The 16,436-nt window shown below is 37.9% G+C and overlaps 1 protein-coding gene across 2 annotated transcripts in view; it reads left to right on the top strand.

Annotated features, from left to right (window-relative positions):
- qsox1 (quiescin Q6 sulfhydryl oxidase 1) overlaps positions 1–16,436 on the top strand; it is a 41,730-nt gene that overhangs the window by 13,221 nt on the left and 12,073 nt on the right. The window contains exons 7-10 of one of the 2 annotated variants that reach the window (XM_036141214.1): positions 1,735–1,869; positions 1,962–2,091; positions 14,575–14,697; positions 14,783–14,872. In XM_036141214.1, coding sequence (XP_035997107.1) covers positions 1,735–1,869; positions 1,962–2,091; positions 14,575–14,697; positions 14,783–14,872 — 478 coding nt within the window. The remainder of the gene's footprint in view (positions 1–1,734; positions 1,870–1,961; positions 2,092–14,574; positions 14,698–14,782; positions 14,873–16,436) is intronic. The other variant, XM_036141215.1, reaches the window with a different exon arrangement.

Below are 16,436 nucleotides of genomic sequence, written 5' to 3'. Positions count from 1 at the left end.
AGTGAGAAAAACGTTTGGCTGTAAATATGTGAAAGGTAAGATTAAATTTAAAGGTAGCGGCATCATGTGCTTTGGAGTTGGAGCTATGTCGATAACACACCGAGCAACAAGTGTCGGGACTCCCTGAGTTTTTAGATTTAGTTGCAGAACATTCGCACATTTTACTCCTGATATAATGGCCTGCAATCTCTTGATTTCAGGCTGTTTTTGGGAGTCTGACTGCAAGGGTTTATCCCTAACCACTGCATTGTTAAGAGCCCAGTACTGAGTCAGAAGGATTGTATGAATTCAGCCAAAAAAGGTGTTTAATGGAGTTTAGAGTCAAGGTGTTGTGTTGTCACGCTCTCCCTCCTGTGGAGACGGCTAAAGATCAGAGCCATTCAGCCTCAAAGACTTCGAGCTAGAAATAAATCACCAAACTAGCAGAGGAAACATGCGAACAGGTGATCAGTAATCAAAGGAGGGTTTGAGTGCTGATGATACCAGGAAGGATTTGTCCACTGCTTATTGAGAATGTTATAAACACAGTTTTATTTGCCATTTATTTAATAAAATGTACATTAAAAACAGTTAGTTTTTTTCAAAACTGACACTTTATTTTTTTTTCCTTTGGGAGATATGTCTCATTTCTGAAGACATATGAGCTCAATACAAATAAGATCAAAATTAGCCTATGGTTTAAATAATTACAGGCTTTACTATATATATATTGATTATAAAACTAAATATTCTATTATACATGCCTGAATATTTGAGAAAATACGATGAAATAATTAAGTTCAAAGATGCCTCAAAGGGTGAACATGAAAACGGGAGTATATGTACACTTTCTAAAGTTATTAATCACTTATAATGGGTAAAATGGTAAACAATGTTTTTAATAGTTGATTTTCAAAACAATTTTCAGGAAGACAGCATTTGTAGAAAATTGTTTTACAATCCCAATTCAATCCCATGTGTTTTGCCCCAGTATGAATCAGTGTTTCTTTAGTATTTTGATATTTAAAAAAATATATATACGTATAAACCATTTCTTCATTATAATTTCTCAAGAATAATAATCACACTCCATTTTGGTTGATTTTATGTTTTTAGTTAGAATCTCTTCTGAAGCAAAAGGAGAATTTCTTCCGTATGAGTTCTATGGCACCAAAAAAAAAAAGGTCTTGAAATAGCTGGAATATATATTGTGTAACACAGTTTTTTCTGAAATAATTAAAAGCTGACTATTTGGGAAATATTTGGCTCAGAAAACACAGCCAGTTCGAACATGAAATGCTTTTTATACAGTGATGCTGCAGTATTAGACATTTATCTAAAGATATAAACGTGTTTAAAATTAACTCTTATACATTTACACTCATAATAATAATTTAATATATAATGTATTTTGGACAATAGTGTTGTATAATTCATATTATAACACTGATTTGTTTATCAGTATTATTGCTTGATGTGTACTTTATTAGATTAGATTGTAATAATTTCATTTGAATGAATGTCCAATAGTTTTATATAAAAAATGTTAATACTGTAGAATGAAGGCGTATTAATCAAAACCACGGAGAATTGCTAGCTTTCACTGGTTTTACTTTGGCAGGGCTTACTGCGAAGGTGCTGCTTTCTGCAGACGCATCATTTACATAGTTTTTCCCCTTTCTCCACCCTTTTCTAGCAGTTGTTTTCACCATCTGGCCCAGGGCGCTAGTTTCACTTAACCTTTCTCACCCGCAGGAACTTTGAAGCTCGCACTTTCTACTCCTACGCCCTCCAGAGGCTGCCAGGCGTGGTGCGCTCAGGGAAACCTCCACCTGTCACCACGGAGCTCCTCAAGAACCGCACAGAGGAGCCCTGGAGACCGTTCAACAGGTACGAACAAGACACTCTTGGTTAATTCTCATTACTTGTAGGCATTACTTAATCTTTTCCTGTTTGTGTCGGTCTGCTGTGCGCCCGTCCAGTTCCCGGGTGTACATGGCAGACCTGGAGTCAGCACTGCATTACTCTCTGCGTGTGGAGCTGGCAGCCCAAGATGTCATCAAAGGAGACGCTTTGATCGCTCTGAAGAATTACATGTCTGTCTTGGCAAAGGTAGTCACTGTACACTTATATATATATATATATATATATATATATATATATATATATATATATATATATATATATATATATATATATATATATATATATATATATATATATATACTCACTCCCCAACTCTCACCGGACACTTTATTAGGTACACCTGTCCAACTGCTCGTTGATGCAAATTTCTAATCAGCCAATCACATGGCAGCAACTCAATGCATTTAGGCTTGCAGACATGGTCAAGACGATCTGCTGCAGTTCAAATTAAGCATCAAAAATGTTGCTTTCGTCATCATAAAGGGGACAATGAAGTAATTCTCTAAAAATCAGTGTTTCTCTTTCACTGGCAGAAAAAAGTAACTGGAGTTATTTTGTATTTTGTTGCAAATACTTAAATATTCACTCCCATGGCTCGCAACAGAACAACAAGCATTCCCCACTGTTAACATTTAAATTAGTTGCATTAAGTTTTAAAACAATTCTTGCCACACATTTACATAATTTACCCATAGGTTCTCCACACTTGCTTTAATTGATTTTTAGGAACAACCTGATTTTATATATATATATATATATATATATATATATATATATATATATATATATATATATATATATATATATATATATATATATATATATATATATATATATATATATATATATATATCTTTCTAACCACCCTTGTTTTCAACCAAACAAAAGTTTAAAATACAGTTTTATAATTTACAGTGTAGGTTTTTACGCTTTTTTTTTTATTTACAAGAATCATAGGACACATTCTTGTGTATTTAAACAAATTAAATATAGTGCAAGAAGGGTATTGAATAAATTGCTGTTTAAAACGGGTTGCATTTAAATGCTTAATTTGAAGAGCTGAGTTTCTTTATAAAAGCATTCTTAGCAAGTAAGCAGTTGCAGCAGGTGACCACTAGATGGAGAGTGAGACGGCACAATAGTGGTTCACACAGTGGATGGGAGCTTTGTATTCAAGCAGCAGGTTGCCTCTTTATAACCTGTTGTTTTAATCCTTCTCCATCTAATTCATGTTGGTGTAGGTTTTCCTACAAAGCGGCTAAACAGGCTGGGTTATTTTAATTATTAGTATTTTTTTTTTTATTGCTGCTGTTGAAACACTTTGACTCCCACTATTGAAAACAGAAGTGGATGCCCTTCAGTAGGAAAGAAGCACAAAGGCTCCCGTAGGGATTGTTGACCCTCTTTATGCTGGTTCCCAGAGGGATTGAAGCGTGGCTGCCACCCACATGCAGCCCACAGTGACTTGTTAGCCTAAATAGGATAGGCCAGCCTCCTCATGTCCGGCGGCAGCTATGATTTATTTATTTTTTTTTTAACAAGTCATTGTATAAACATGAGAAGTGTGGTTTGTAGAAAAACTTGTTTGCTCTTTTTTATGCTTTATTTCTTTTCTCTTCTGTGGCAGAAACTTTTCCTTTTACTTCTGATTTTACTGATTACACACTCCTCCTTTGCCTGTGTGTGTGTGTGTGTGTGTGTGTGTGTGTGTGTGTGTGTGTGCGTGCCCATGTTGTGATGATGAGGCTGACCTGCTAGCCGTGTCCCTGTTGGCAACGCACCAGGCTGCTTCCCTTCCCCAGTCTGCCACCAATCTCCCTGATTATATCCAGCTCTCTTGGGAGGCGTCGCAGTAAGCCAGCCTCAGTGTGTGTGTATGTGTGTGTGTGTGTGTGTGTGTGTGGAGGGCAGTGTGCCGTGGCCTCCCATTAGCTCCGGTTTGTTTAGTCAATGGTAGCAGGTCCCAGTGGTATTTTTAGCCTGTCTCCCCCTACGAGGATGGAGCAGCCGCTGCTCAGCGGGGCTTTGTGTGGCTGAGGAGGATGTCATTGTTACGGCTGAACGCGACTTCTGACCGTCCTTATTGACTTCTGACTGAATGCCCTTGCCACAAACGGGGGAGCGTGCTCCCGCCCAGGCTTTGTCGTCAGCAGTTAAGATGCCAAGAATAAAAAAACAAGAAAATCTGACATGCGGGGGGTGGGCTTTTTTTTTTTTTTTTTTACATTGAAACCCAAAATTATTCATACACCTGGTAGTTTTAACTTTAGAATGAGTTTTCATTCAACCAAGAAGTTTGTTTCTGAATGAAAATTAAAGGACATCCCTTTAAATGGTAAGACAATGTAAAAGGAACATCACTTGGGAAGATGTATCTGTTTTTATTTACATTTATAAAAAACAAAACTGACGTGTTGAAAATTATTTGTTCTAATTGTTTGAAAACCCCCAAAAAACTTCTTACTCTGCAGGTTTTCTCTGGTGTTTTGATAACTTATCTGTGGCGATGAGCTCCAAATCTTTGGTGGTGAAAAGGCCTCCTTGCCATCACCCTAATGTTTAGCTTCCAGCACAGACGCTCCTATCAGATTCAAGTAAGAACTCTGGTTGGTCCAGTCAAAAATATTAATATTGCTTCTGGTCAAATGAAACCTGTTGATAATCTACAATATCTGAATCTGCCAGGGGTATGAATAACTTTTGGTTTAACTGTATGTATTTTTAAAATGTAACCATATTTGTTGTGAAGTTATCCAAAACCAGAACCTATCCCCATTTAGGTGATTTTACATCTTAGAATTACCTTTTTTTTATGCACCATATTGCACGTTACTGTTGTGCAATAATAAATATATTAAACACTAAAGGCAGATTTTATGCTTTTTATGATCAGATAAATGGTAAATGCTTCCAACCAGGCTGTTTGATACATTTTCCCATATTATACAAAGTTGAAATAAAACTTTAAAACTCTTTATTTATTTTTTGATTGATAACATATTGTGTTAACTAGGGTTGTTTCCACATCAGCAGCTTTAAACCCATTATTGAGTATGCTTTGTGCCGCCCTGTGCTCTCTGTCAGCTGACCACCTCAAATCAAAGTGGTACATGTCCACAAAGACCAAAACTCTGAATATGGAGCTCCTGACACAAGATTGAAGACGTATTGTGTCCTCAACAAAAAAGGTCTGCCTTGGAAATTAATTTTTAGCAATTTTGGAGACAAAGGTGTGTTTAAAAAGAGATGGAAACATGATTTGTTGTTTTTACATTACAGCAGCTGTTAATTCAAATAATCCTTCCTTCCAATGTTTGTTTTTTTTTGGCTCCAGCCCTGCAGTGAGTGCAGGACATGACGCTTTCTATGTAAAGGCAGCCTAAGATTACAGAGCATGACACACACAGATTCAGAAAGCCCTGTGCAATAATCTTTTTATTAGTGAATAAAATTATTACTGTATGCCTTTGTAAAAAACCCCGACACCTGAACTTCCTGAGTGAATCATCCGGTTGGATTAGAGAGAAAGTGACTCATCATGATTTGGCTCCAGTGTCACGCTCGCTAATCATGACTTATGTCTTGATGGTTTTTACTTCTGAACCGAACAACTCGTCAAAGGTCAAATTGAATGAATTATTTCTCACAAGTGTTGCTGTTTTTCAGACCAGGTGCCTAGTTTTGTATTTTATATAAAAAATGTTATCTCCAAAATACTTACAGTGAGGAAAATAAGCATTTCAGCACCCTGGGACTTTGCAATTTCTCCCACTTAGAAATCATGGAGGTGTCTGAAATCTTCACCATAGGTGCATGTCCACTGTGGGATCCGGAAATCGCAATGTTTGATTTTTTTTAAATAATTTATTTGTGTGTCACTACTGCAAATAAGCATTTGAACACCTGTGAAAACCAATGTTAATATTTGGTACTGTAGCCTTTGTTTGCCTTTTTTTTAGATTATGTCTCTCACCGTGGACATGCACCTAACATTAAAAATTCAGACCCCTCCATGATCTCTAAGTGGGAGAACTTGCAAAGTCGCTGGTTGTTCAAATACTTATTTTCTATATTTCAAGACCTCTTGTTAGGCTAACAATGATTGTCATCATTACTTTAAAAAGTTTTTCATGCACATCTGATTGTTTTATCCATTCTTAACAAGACGCTGGCAAACATGAAAACTCAACAAACTAAATTAGGTAATCTTTCTGTTTATATACTTGAGGTCTTTGCAGAGAGATTTGCAATGGCAAGTAAATACTGTAGCTCAGACTGCAGCTCTTGACTGCTAAGGAGCCAAATAAAGCAAAGACAGTTTTATGGCTGAAGCCACCACCCCCGACATTAACAGGATAGAGGGAGAAGTTAAAAGATGTAAACTAGATTTAAATTAAAACTGCACAGCTGCAATTAAAAACAGAAGAATCCCTGGCTAAATCATCTCTAATAACTTAATGTTACTTAATGTAATAAGGATAGATGGACAGTTATTTTTGTTTTTTTCAGGTTATACTCATTTGTTTGCTAGTTGTTTTTCCCCATTGCTATTTTGTGCAATTTTTGTTGTTTCATGTCACACACTGTTCTTACCTCCATTCCCCACCAAGGAAAGTAATTGATGTATTAAAGTAACTTTCTGAAATCTATTCATGTCTTATAACAGGGCGATTATGTGACATTAAATAATATCCCTCAGCAGGAGGTCAGTCAAAGTAATTCTGGTTTAATCAGGAATCATAATTTTTAAAATTTTGTCAAAGCCAAGATCAGTAGTAGTTGAATGGAATATTAAAATATTTTTAAGATGGTACGCAGTTAAAGTGGACGAATCAGGCTTTTCAGTTCTTCCTTTTTACATTAAATTCATTCAGTTGTAATGTATATAAAGTGGCATGGCAATGCTTTGGTCTGAATTCCTCGTTAATTTACCCCCACAGCCCTTCTTTTACCCTTGCATACCTAGAACCAGAACCAAACATGGAGAAGCAGCATTTAGTTCCTATGCTGCACTTATCTGGAACAAACTTCCAGAAAACTGTAAAGGTGCGGAAAGCCTGAATTCCTTTAAATCAAGATTAAAAACACATTTGTTTAGGATTGCCTTCAACTGTTCTAGTTAACTGAATCACCACTTCTTTGTTCTAATTTCTATCTACATTTTATTCCTACTTGCTTTTATTCTGTTTTAATTTGCTATATTTTAATCATGTAAAGCACTTTGCATTGTCCCTGTACTGAATTGTGCTATATAAATAAATTTGCCTTGCCTTGGCTTGTTCTGAGGTGTGTCTCTTTAAACGCAAAGGAGGCACTTCACCCCCCCCTCCCCCCACCACCCCTCCATGTTGGAGAGCTTTTTGCTCCATCTCCATCGGCCATTTTTGTAGTATGCTGGGGGATGGAGAGACTACATTAAAAGTTCTGCACTCTGAGAGACTCCAAGCACACAGCAAAATGTATGCAAAGGCAAAAAAAAGTGTTTTACATGCTATGTCCCCATTAACTTAAATTATAATTGCTAATCAATGAATACCCATAAATTCAGAAAACATAACTTACTGCAGTTACTTTGTGTAGTTTGGTGATTAAAAACCCCACTTCTTTATGTAACTAGTGTCCTGATGAAACATATTTCTAGATTTTGTTTTAACATGTTAAAGCTTACACTATTAAATGTTTTTAAGGACACTATTTGTGTTTATTGTGCCAATTGACATGCAGTCACAGCCAGACAGTTGCCTAAAAAGCTGCAAGAAGCTGTAAATAATCTTTTATCATAATTTGTATCGTTATCCCAATAGTACCATATAATATCATGATACAATTTTAAGTCCATATCGCCCACCCCTACTTGTATGTAGAAAACTGTTGGCAAAAAGGAAATGCACAGGTTATTAAAGAGGTACATTTCTTTTAAGCGACTCAGTTATAAGCAAGCAAGCAAGCCAAAAAAACAAAAGTATTACCATTTAAGTCAAATCTACTTGAAAATGCTTTTAAAATCTAACTGGGCCACACTCGGTTATCTGTAAACTGAAGTAAGAGAGTTTTGTTTCTAATATGTGAGAAAACTTCCTGTCAAGCGTTGTTGGGTCAGATATAGAAACCCACATTGGCCCAGGACCTGATTTGTGGGATTTTGTTTGTTATGCATGAGTGATTGTATCCTGTAGCATAAAGAGCTCTGAGTTGAGTCAGTTTATGACAGATTGAATGAGTAATCAGCTGTTGTTGTTTTTTCGCTTCTCAGAGACTCATAAAATCAAACGCTTTCATCACCTTCTTATGTCCAATCTTCAAAAAAAAAAAAAGCTCCTAATACACGTGTTTCTAATCCTGTCGTGTCCAAGAACTGCAGTACTTCCCCTTACCGTATCTACCATTGTGGTCATGTAAGTGTTTTGTTTCTCTTATTTCGACTAAATCGTAATGTTTCTAGATTTGCTCTCCGGTCGGCGTGAGTCCGGGTATTTGAATGCACTACATGCATATGAGGATTTAGAAAAGTGGATCTTGGGAGGCATCAGGAGCATTACAGCGAGGTTTTTAAGGATTACGCCTCTATCCTGCTTTTCTTGAAAGAAGCCCTTCGGCTCAGAGGGGAGACAAAAGGGCAGAGGAATAAAACGGAGAATTAAGACTGGGGGGGGGGGGAGGCTTGGTCTGAAGTGCTTCCGCCTTCTCACGCCAGAGTCCAGGACGAACAAGTTCTTCCTAAATCTGCTGTCAATGCAGTTATAACTACTGGATGTTAGTTTTTACATTTTTATTTTTACAAGTGTAGGATTCTTTTTTCTGTCTTTGGGCTCCGCTCCAGCCCCCTCCCTGCTGGATTATTTCCACCAGCAGCGATTGGCCAGGCCTGCCCTGCTGCAGCCAACAGATGCGACCCTCTCAGGACCTTCTCACCACAAGCGGCCTGTGGTTTCTCAAGTGCTGCTGATACTAATCGGATGAGGGATGACATATTGCCAGGGTGAATGGGATTGTCATGGTCCAAACTGGGATTGGGGGGGGCGGGGTGGTGAGGTTGAGGTAGGAGGGGTATATGGTTAAAGGAAGTGAAGTGCATGTGTGTGTGTGTTTTGTCAGTTTTCTTGAGCTGCAGCAGATATGGATGGAGCGTTCTTCTGTAGAGCAGGGACATCGTGGACATGATAAAAGCAGCAGCAGGGGGAAAAAAAAAATCGATCAGAAAGGATCGCTAATAAAGAATTTAACCACAAATGAATCATTTTAATGGTCCTGTCAGCTGAATATTTTTCTTTAATGTTTTGTTAAATATTGCTTCACTTACGCAATGTTTACCCGTAACCATGATGGTTGATGCAGATACATATTCGCCTGCTAATGGTACTTTTTAAAGGAGATGTGTGTACATTTCGGTCGCTGTAAATGGAAAAAAATGCCCTTGATTAATGTTCGCTTTAACTTTTGCAGCTTTGACGATTAAGACTGTTAACCTTGACAGTTCTGCCTGCACACCCTACATAACTTTTAAAATGTATCGTCTTAGATTTCAACTATATCTGCTAAAACTGCTCTGGTTTCCAGCAGTCGTGTGGCTAACGGACTAACTGGCAGGGAGGGGTTTTTGTTGTATTGTTTTTAAAGTTAGATCATCGGTGGACGTTTTAGCCTCATGAATAGCGTTGCTTGGCGAGGCAGACTTAAGCCCATTAGTGGAAAACACCTGCCTTTTCCGCTCTGCATAAATTCATACGGAGGTTTAATGAGCTTTTCTGACTGGGTAGGCACTCAGACATCAGACGCACACCTAAACCTATTACCACTGGAAGAGTGGTGAATCGGCGTCATGATCAGCCAAGAGTCACTGAAGCACATTGGGAGCGAATACTGGCCTCTGTGGTCACATCCAACAGACCTCACCATACCCCTTTACCCCTAAAGCACTTAAAAACAACAATAATATGTTATTACAAGAGAGTTATATACAATTTAAATAATGCAGACACATACAAAGAGTAAAAGATTACAACACAGATGCCAACTCATCTGGATTGAAAGCCAATAAGGGAATAGTCTGTTTTTAAAAAAACATCAAGAGATGCTGCGGATGAGCTAAAGCAGCTCGAGTCGCTGAACAAGTTAGTGCTGCTTGTAACAGAGATGGGTTGCAGTACACAGTGCAGCTCAGTTTGTGAATGGGTCAGGATAACAACGTCATACCTGGTCGGTGTATGCTACACTTTCTATCTGCTTAAACATTACAAACATTTTTAACTTCACTGCATAGTTATTGTTAGCAGCAACCCTTTGTCTTCATTGTGCATTGATGGATTTAACATGTCCAGGTAATTGGCTCTTGCACAACACAACAAAAATAAGCATAAAATAAGCAAACAAATGCGTTTTGGGAATTTTGTCTTCTTAGATATCATGTTGAACAGTTTGGTCGCTGAATACCAACATTATATAAAGTAATATAAGATAATATACAAACATACAAAAAGCAAAGGGGCAAAAAGTCTGCCATGTCAGCCTGCCTCAGGTGGATATCAAAGGGGAGTGGTGGCCTAGTGGTTAGAGCACAGAGCTTCGGTCCCAGAGGTTCTGAGTTCAACTCCCACAAGCTGCCATTCTGTGTCCCTGAGCAAGACCCTTAACCCCCAATTGCTCCCCAGGCACCGCACAGTGGCAGCCCACTGCTCCCCAAGGGGATGGGTTAAGATGCAGAAGTGAATTTCTCCATTGTGAGATCAATAAAATTTTATTATTATTATTATTATTATTATTATTATTATTATTATTATTATTATTATTATTATTATTATTATTATTATTACTATAAGCAACCCCAGCAAAAAGACCAAACTACCAGGAAATGTTTCAAAAACCTCTCTTAAAGGGACCTAGTTGGGTTCTATGACTTTACAGATTTATATGCCAGTTGCTCACTCTGGTAGCATACCACGGTTTTCCAAAGAAATTATTGCACCCAGTCGGTTTATTGGATGGATGGATGGATGGATGGATGGATGGATGGATGGATAGATGGATAGATAGATAGACTTTATTCCGGACTCATGGTCCAATAAATACATACATAAAATAAATAAATGGATTAGAATAAAAACACAATACAAGTACCAATATCAATTAAATTATATTTTAGTTCTGTGTTTTACACTTTGTTTTTGAGCTATTTGTTGGTAAACAAAAGTGTTTACCATAATATGACCATGTGACCAGAAGTATGATATTGCACATCCGTAAACAAGGAGAAGCGATGGAGCCGAGCGAGTCAGCAACGTCCAGCGGAGGTGCGAAAAGTATGAGGTTAACCTTAATCTTGTAGATCTGGTTGGTATTCCACCACACCGTGCTGTCACTTTACTGGGAGGCATTGTAGGACGACCTACTGGCTCTGAATGCAGCTGCATCCATTGTCGCCATCTTTCTTTCTGATGGTTTCCTAGTCCTGCCGGCAGATGGCACAGCGATGTTTATGTCTGCTGATGACACCCGGTGTGAAGTTCTTTACAGGCTCAAAAAGGACAAATAAAACACTATCAAAAGCACACAAACAAAAGGAAGCATATTTTCAAACAAAACAACATGTGCCAAGCTTTCGTCCTGATAGTCATAGTACATAACTAGGCCCGTTTATAATATCTTTATGAATATTTAATTAACATGTTACATTTATAGGGTGCTTTACATTTAACTCAATAAAACTTATTTTATGACGTAACCTTTTGTACTCCATATGCGTTTTTTGCTTTTTGTTGTAATTAATGAACTTGCCTCTTTTTTTTTCTAATATGAAAATATTTGTTTTATAAAATCTATTCTGAATACTACAGTAGATATTTTTCAGAGCAACTGGAAAGTCCATGAAGTCATTGTACATGTAGATATGAAGTCCTCTTGCTGGGGTCGTTTATCCTCGTCAGTGAAGCCAGGTTAAAGTAAAAGTTTTTTTACCCAACCTTCCATGACTAGCAGCAATGTCGCATAATTGTGTTTTGTAAGTTTTAGGTGCATGAAGATCATGCCAGAGCAGGCAAACTTACTGTCTTATTTTGAGCTTTTGTCACATAGACCCTCTTTGAAACTGCAGGATTTACGTTCCCCTAAAATGGGGTTGTGGCAAATTGTTGGATGAGGAAGTGAATCCAACACATCTGTCCACATCTGTATTTGTCCAAAGCCCCGGTGCACATTCAGTAACAGCCCTGCAAAAAACTGCAGGTATCTGTTATTTTATCCTGGGGGAAAAATAACTTATTTGAAGGAAAAAAAGTTATCAAGCATGTGTTTTATTTTTTGGGGGAAAAAAAGCTTGCTCCTTGCACTCCATCCGATTGTGCAAAACGGAACCCTTGGAGACGCTTACTGCAAGGCTATTTAGCTGAATTTATAAAAGCAGTCCACCTTTTTACGTTGTTGGCAAAAGACATGAGTGGCTCGCTTTGTCACGTTGTGCGTTTGAGGACACGCTTGTGTCAGTCTGTCATCACTGGTCTCAGGCAGCCATCAGCTGGATTTCCTCTTTCTGTTCTCGCTCCCATTTTGCTAGTTGCACTCTCGTGTTTCCCCCAGCTGTGGTAGTTGCTGTAGTGACTGCGGTTCGGAGTAAACACGCACCAGGAGAAAGCCTGCCGAGGAGCGTCTGAGTGGCTGTTAGTGGCTTAGGAGGCGCATCTTAATGAAGGAAGAGGCTTAAGCTCGGCTTTTCTCACATTTACTCACGTTGTTTTTAAAGGTGCGGAGAAGAAAAAGCCTCAAACCTCATTGTTTGAGCAGTATGCAGGCCTGACAACACCCTGTTGGACAAATGATGTAATCCAGGTGTGCAAATAATGATGTAAGTTGGATGTGAACAGATGAGTTATAGAAAAAAAATGATCCACGTGATGACTAAGATACAGGTGGATTATTGAGACTATAAAAATGGAAGAATGTGCCGTTCTTTTCTAAAGACCGACAACAGATCCCAGGTCTGTGAAATTGTTACGTAAATGAGAACATGCGAATTCACAAATGTTAACCTGTGCATTTTATTGCCATGTAGGTTTTATCATCAGGTTTGTGGTTGTAACATGACAAAATGAGGTAGCAGATACTCTTTGAAGGCACTGTGTCTTTAGAGATTACTGATGTGTCGGTCTGATTTTGGTTTTAGGGGTTGTGACTGTCCCCTCACTCCTTGGAGCTGCATGATAGAACATCTCTAATTGTAGTTTGCAAATATTAACATACAGCTGGAAACCTTTAAGATGAAGCCACGCTTCCTGGCCTTCCTCTGGTTGGCAAAAGAGCCATACCGCTGTATTAACTCTGAGAAAATCTGAGAAGTGAATGTTAAAAGTCCAAATGCAGAAAAGTTTGTTGATCATGAAGAAATCAAGTTTTTTTTCTAAAGGAAAAAAGAATAAGCTACATCGGTATAAAGCTGTTCAGTGTAGCGTGTGCATGGTCTGCTTTTTACTACAGACATATTTTTATTTGTTTAATAATTTTCTTTCATTATGAATAAGTTCTACACTATAGTGGTAGCGTTGGTTATGAGACATCTCCCAGCTGGAGCGCTTAGCCGTCTCCGGTCCTCCTGCCTCGGCTGCACAGTAAAGCATGTTAGTTAGTACACAAACATGCACATTTTGCTTATTTATTAAAATCCCCCTACTCAGTTGCACAGGTTTTTTTTTTTTTTTTTTTTTTTTTTTTTTTTTTTTTTTTTTTTTTTTTTTTGAGTATGCTATTTTTAATTACAATACAGGTTTTTTTTAATGTAAATCTGCTCTTAGCTTCTGGTACGCCTGAATTTCCCCATTGTGGGACAATAAATTATCTCTCTATTCTTTTTTTATTCTATTCTGGTACAATAGGATAAAAAATATATAAGCTCATATCCTGATCGGACAGTTTTCAATGTGTTCTGATGACACTAATGGTAATTATAAATGAGACTGTAGCTTTAGGTGTCTATGGGTTGTAGCAATTATTATAGCTCTGTTTGTCTAATTGTTAACAGTAAAAGATCTAGTAGCTTTTCAGAAGCAGCAGACCAACATCTGTAAATCCATCTGTGCTGATAGGCACATCCTCAGGTTTTGAGGCGGGTTAAATACCATCCGAGAATCAAAATGTAACCCCTACTGCAGATAGGAAAAGATACTCTACAGTCTTCTGTGTATAAAGTCTCACAAAGTGGATAACGTAGTAAAATATCTGATGCTTAACCTGCTGAGAACATCCTGTCAGCACCTACTGTTTGAATGTGGATCTTGACACATATAATAACTCATCAAAATATATGAAAAGTAACGTCTGCATGCAACATTGATTTAGGTAATTCTTTTGTTTGTGTTAGTATCGCAGACCTTTCCTGGTGTTTGCCAACCCACCACTGCAGTGGGCGTACGCAGAAATGTGGAACGTAAATATAAACATGCAACGTGTCTATCGATTATTTAGACTGGTTCTGGTGCACCTCCTGTATTATTTTTCTGCCAGAATCAGATCATTTTTTGTTTGGGGTATTGAGGACGAGTTACCTTCCCTCAACAAACAGCCCAGGGTAACTTGATGGTTCAGGGTGGCATAGAAAAACATAAAATGCAAAATATGTCAAAGATTTTCTTTGTGTCTCCATATTCTAGTTAACATCTGTTTTCCTTGTTCCTTCTGTGTCTCCAGTACTTTCCAGGTCGTCCTATGGTGATGAACCTGTTGAGGTCTCTGAACTCTTGGCTGCAGAACCAGACTGCAGATCACATTTCCTATGAGGCATTTAAAGAGAGAATGGATAACACGGCACAGGTATCCAAATACATTACTATTAAAATATGCAGCGTGAAATGCACCACTGGCATTGTAAATTAGGCTTTGTATTTGTGTATTAAAGAGAGGGAGTAAAGAGTCAGATGGCCATTCATCACGCACAATCATCTCAGAGAAAATACTTGAAGATTTCACACCCCAGACCCATTATAAAATATGATGTATGAAATATCAATAAATCTTTCCATACAAGATGAGAACAAAATCTAGATTTATAAAGATAAGTATGCATCCTTAATCCATTTTCTAGCCAAGAATCTGTGTGTTGTTGCTTTTGGAGTGAATCCTGCATGCCTCCAGTGTCCAGCCCCTTGCAAATTGAAAGAGTCACTTACTTACATCATTAGCTTTTAGCAGCCGAATCAATGGATCAATGAATCAATCGGAAGGTATGAATAGACTCCACCTCAGTGGAAATGGATTGTGCATGAACATGCAAGCGTCCACACACAAAATCTTTACTATTGACAAGTGAGTAATCCTGTCAGTCACTGCTGTGATGGCACTGCAGCCCAGCGAGATGAACGACTTTATGTCAGAGAAAATATGTTGGTGGATTCAGCTGCGGCTCTTGGTTAGAGAACTGGATAGCCTCTGTTCATTAGTGCCGGGTCGAGCCATTAACCTGAGTCTGACTTCTCATTGATTGGGAAAACTGTGTGGAACGGCCTTCATTAAGCCGAACAGGTTGTGAGTTCCTGGAGAGACGCTTTAATTGGAGGATTCTCGTAATTCTGTTGAAACCGTAAATTCCCATTGCTCTGAGCAAGTCACTTTTTTTTTTGACATGGCAAATGCAACAATCAGTAATAACCTCTGTAATAATCTTTAAAGCCGGTAGCAACAAATACAATGGAAATTAGATGTATTTTGACTTTATAAGTCCGTGGGAATGTAAGGAGAATCTACAAAGTAAGTTATTATAATGTTATACATGTGAAAAATATAATGAAACGTTACATTTATTTTCTCCTTGGGTTATTAATGCAATAGTTTCTTCCTTTTTAGATGTAGGAGATTAAATGGCATTTTGAGAAAGGGAAGTCTTAAGTTGCTGACTAGCAGAAGAAATCTGTGTAAAATCTTGGTAAACAAGGTCTCGCCCCAATAATAATAATAATATTACTATTATTACTATTATTACTAAATCTTCACTCAATTTCCGTAGTACTGGTGTACTGGTTGTTACTTCTATTACTGCTGCAGATCAAAGTCAAATATGTACCACAGCATCAGGATATAAAACTTGCTGCAAATCCATTGGCTTGTTGTAAAGACTGAAAGACATTGGCTACTTGTACGCCATGTTGCAATGGAGAGATGGACACAATCAAAAAATGGACCGCACCACCATCCTCAATGAAAACTTGGGAGCCTCCTAAGGAATTGTCATACAAGCAAAAAAAAAATATACCATTAAACATTAAAATAAGCGGCTGTTCTTGAACCCCTGCGTCTGGGTTGTGTTTCAATGATGTAGGGAGATTTGCATTTCGGAAAATTACGCTCAAGAATCCCTTACATGTCTAGCATACATAATTTCTGCTGCTACAAATTTTTTTTTTTTTTTTTGGAGATGTTTAAAAATTGTGCTTCAGTAAGACCAAAGCTCTCATGTGCCAGCTATACTATGCATCTGCGCCACCAAAACAGCCTTTACACAACAACTACTACTGGAATGTTGGAGCAATGGCCAAATAAGAATGTTACTTAATCTC

Source organism: Fundulus heteroclitus, chromosome 9 (genome assembly GCF_011125445.2).
Source record: "Fundulus heteroclitus isolate FHET01 chromosome 9, MU-UCD_Fhet_4.1, whole genome shotgun sequence".
In the NCBI taxonomy this organism is placed as follows: domain Eukaryota; kingdom Metazoa; phylum Chordata; class Actinopteri; order Cyprinodontiformes; family Fundulidae; genus Fundulus; species Fundulus heteroclitus.
This window is presented reverse-complemented; position numbering and strand designations above follow the sequence as displayed.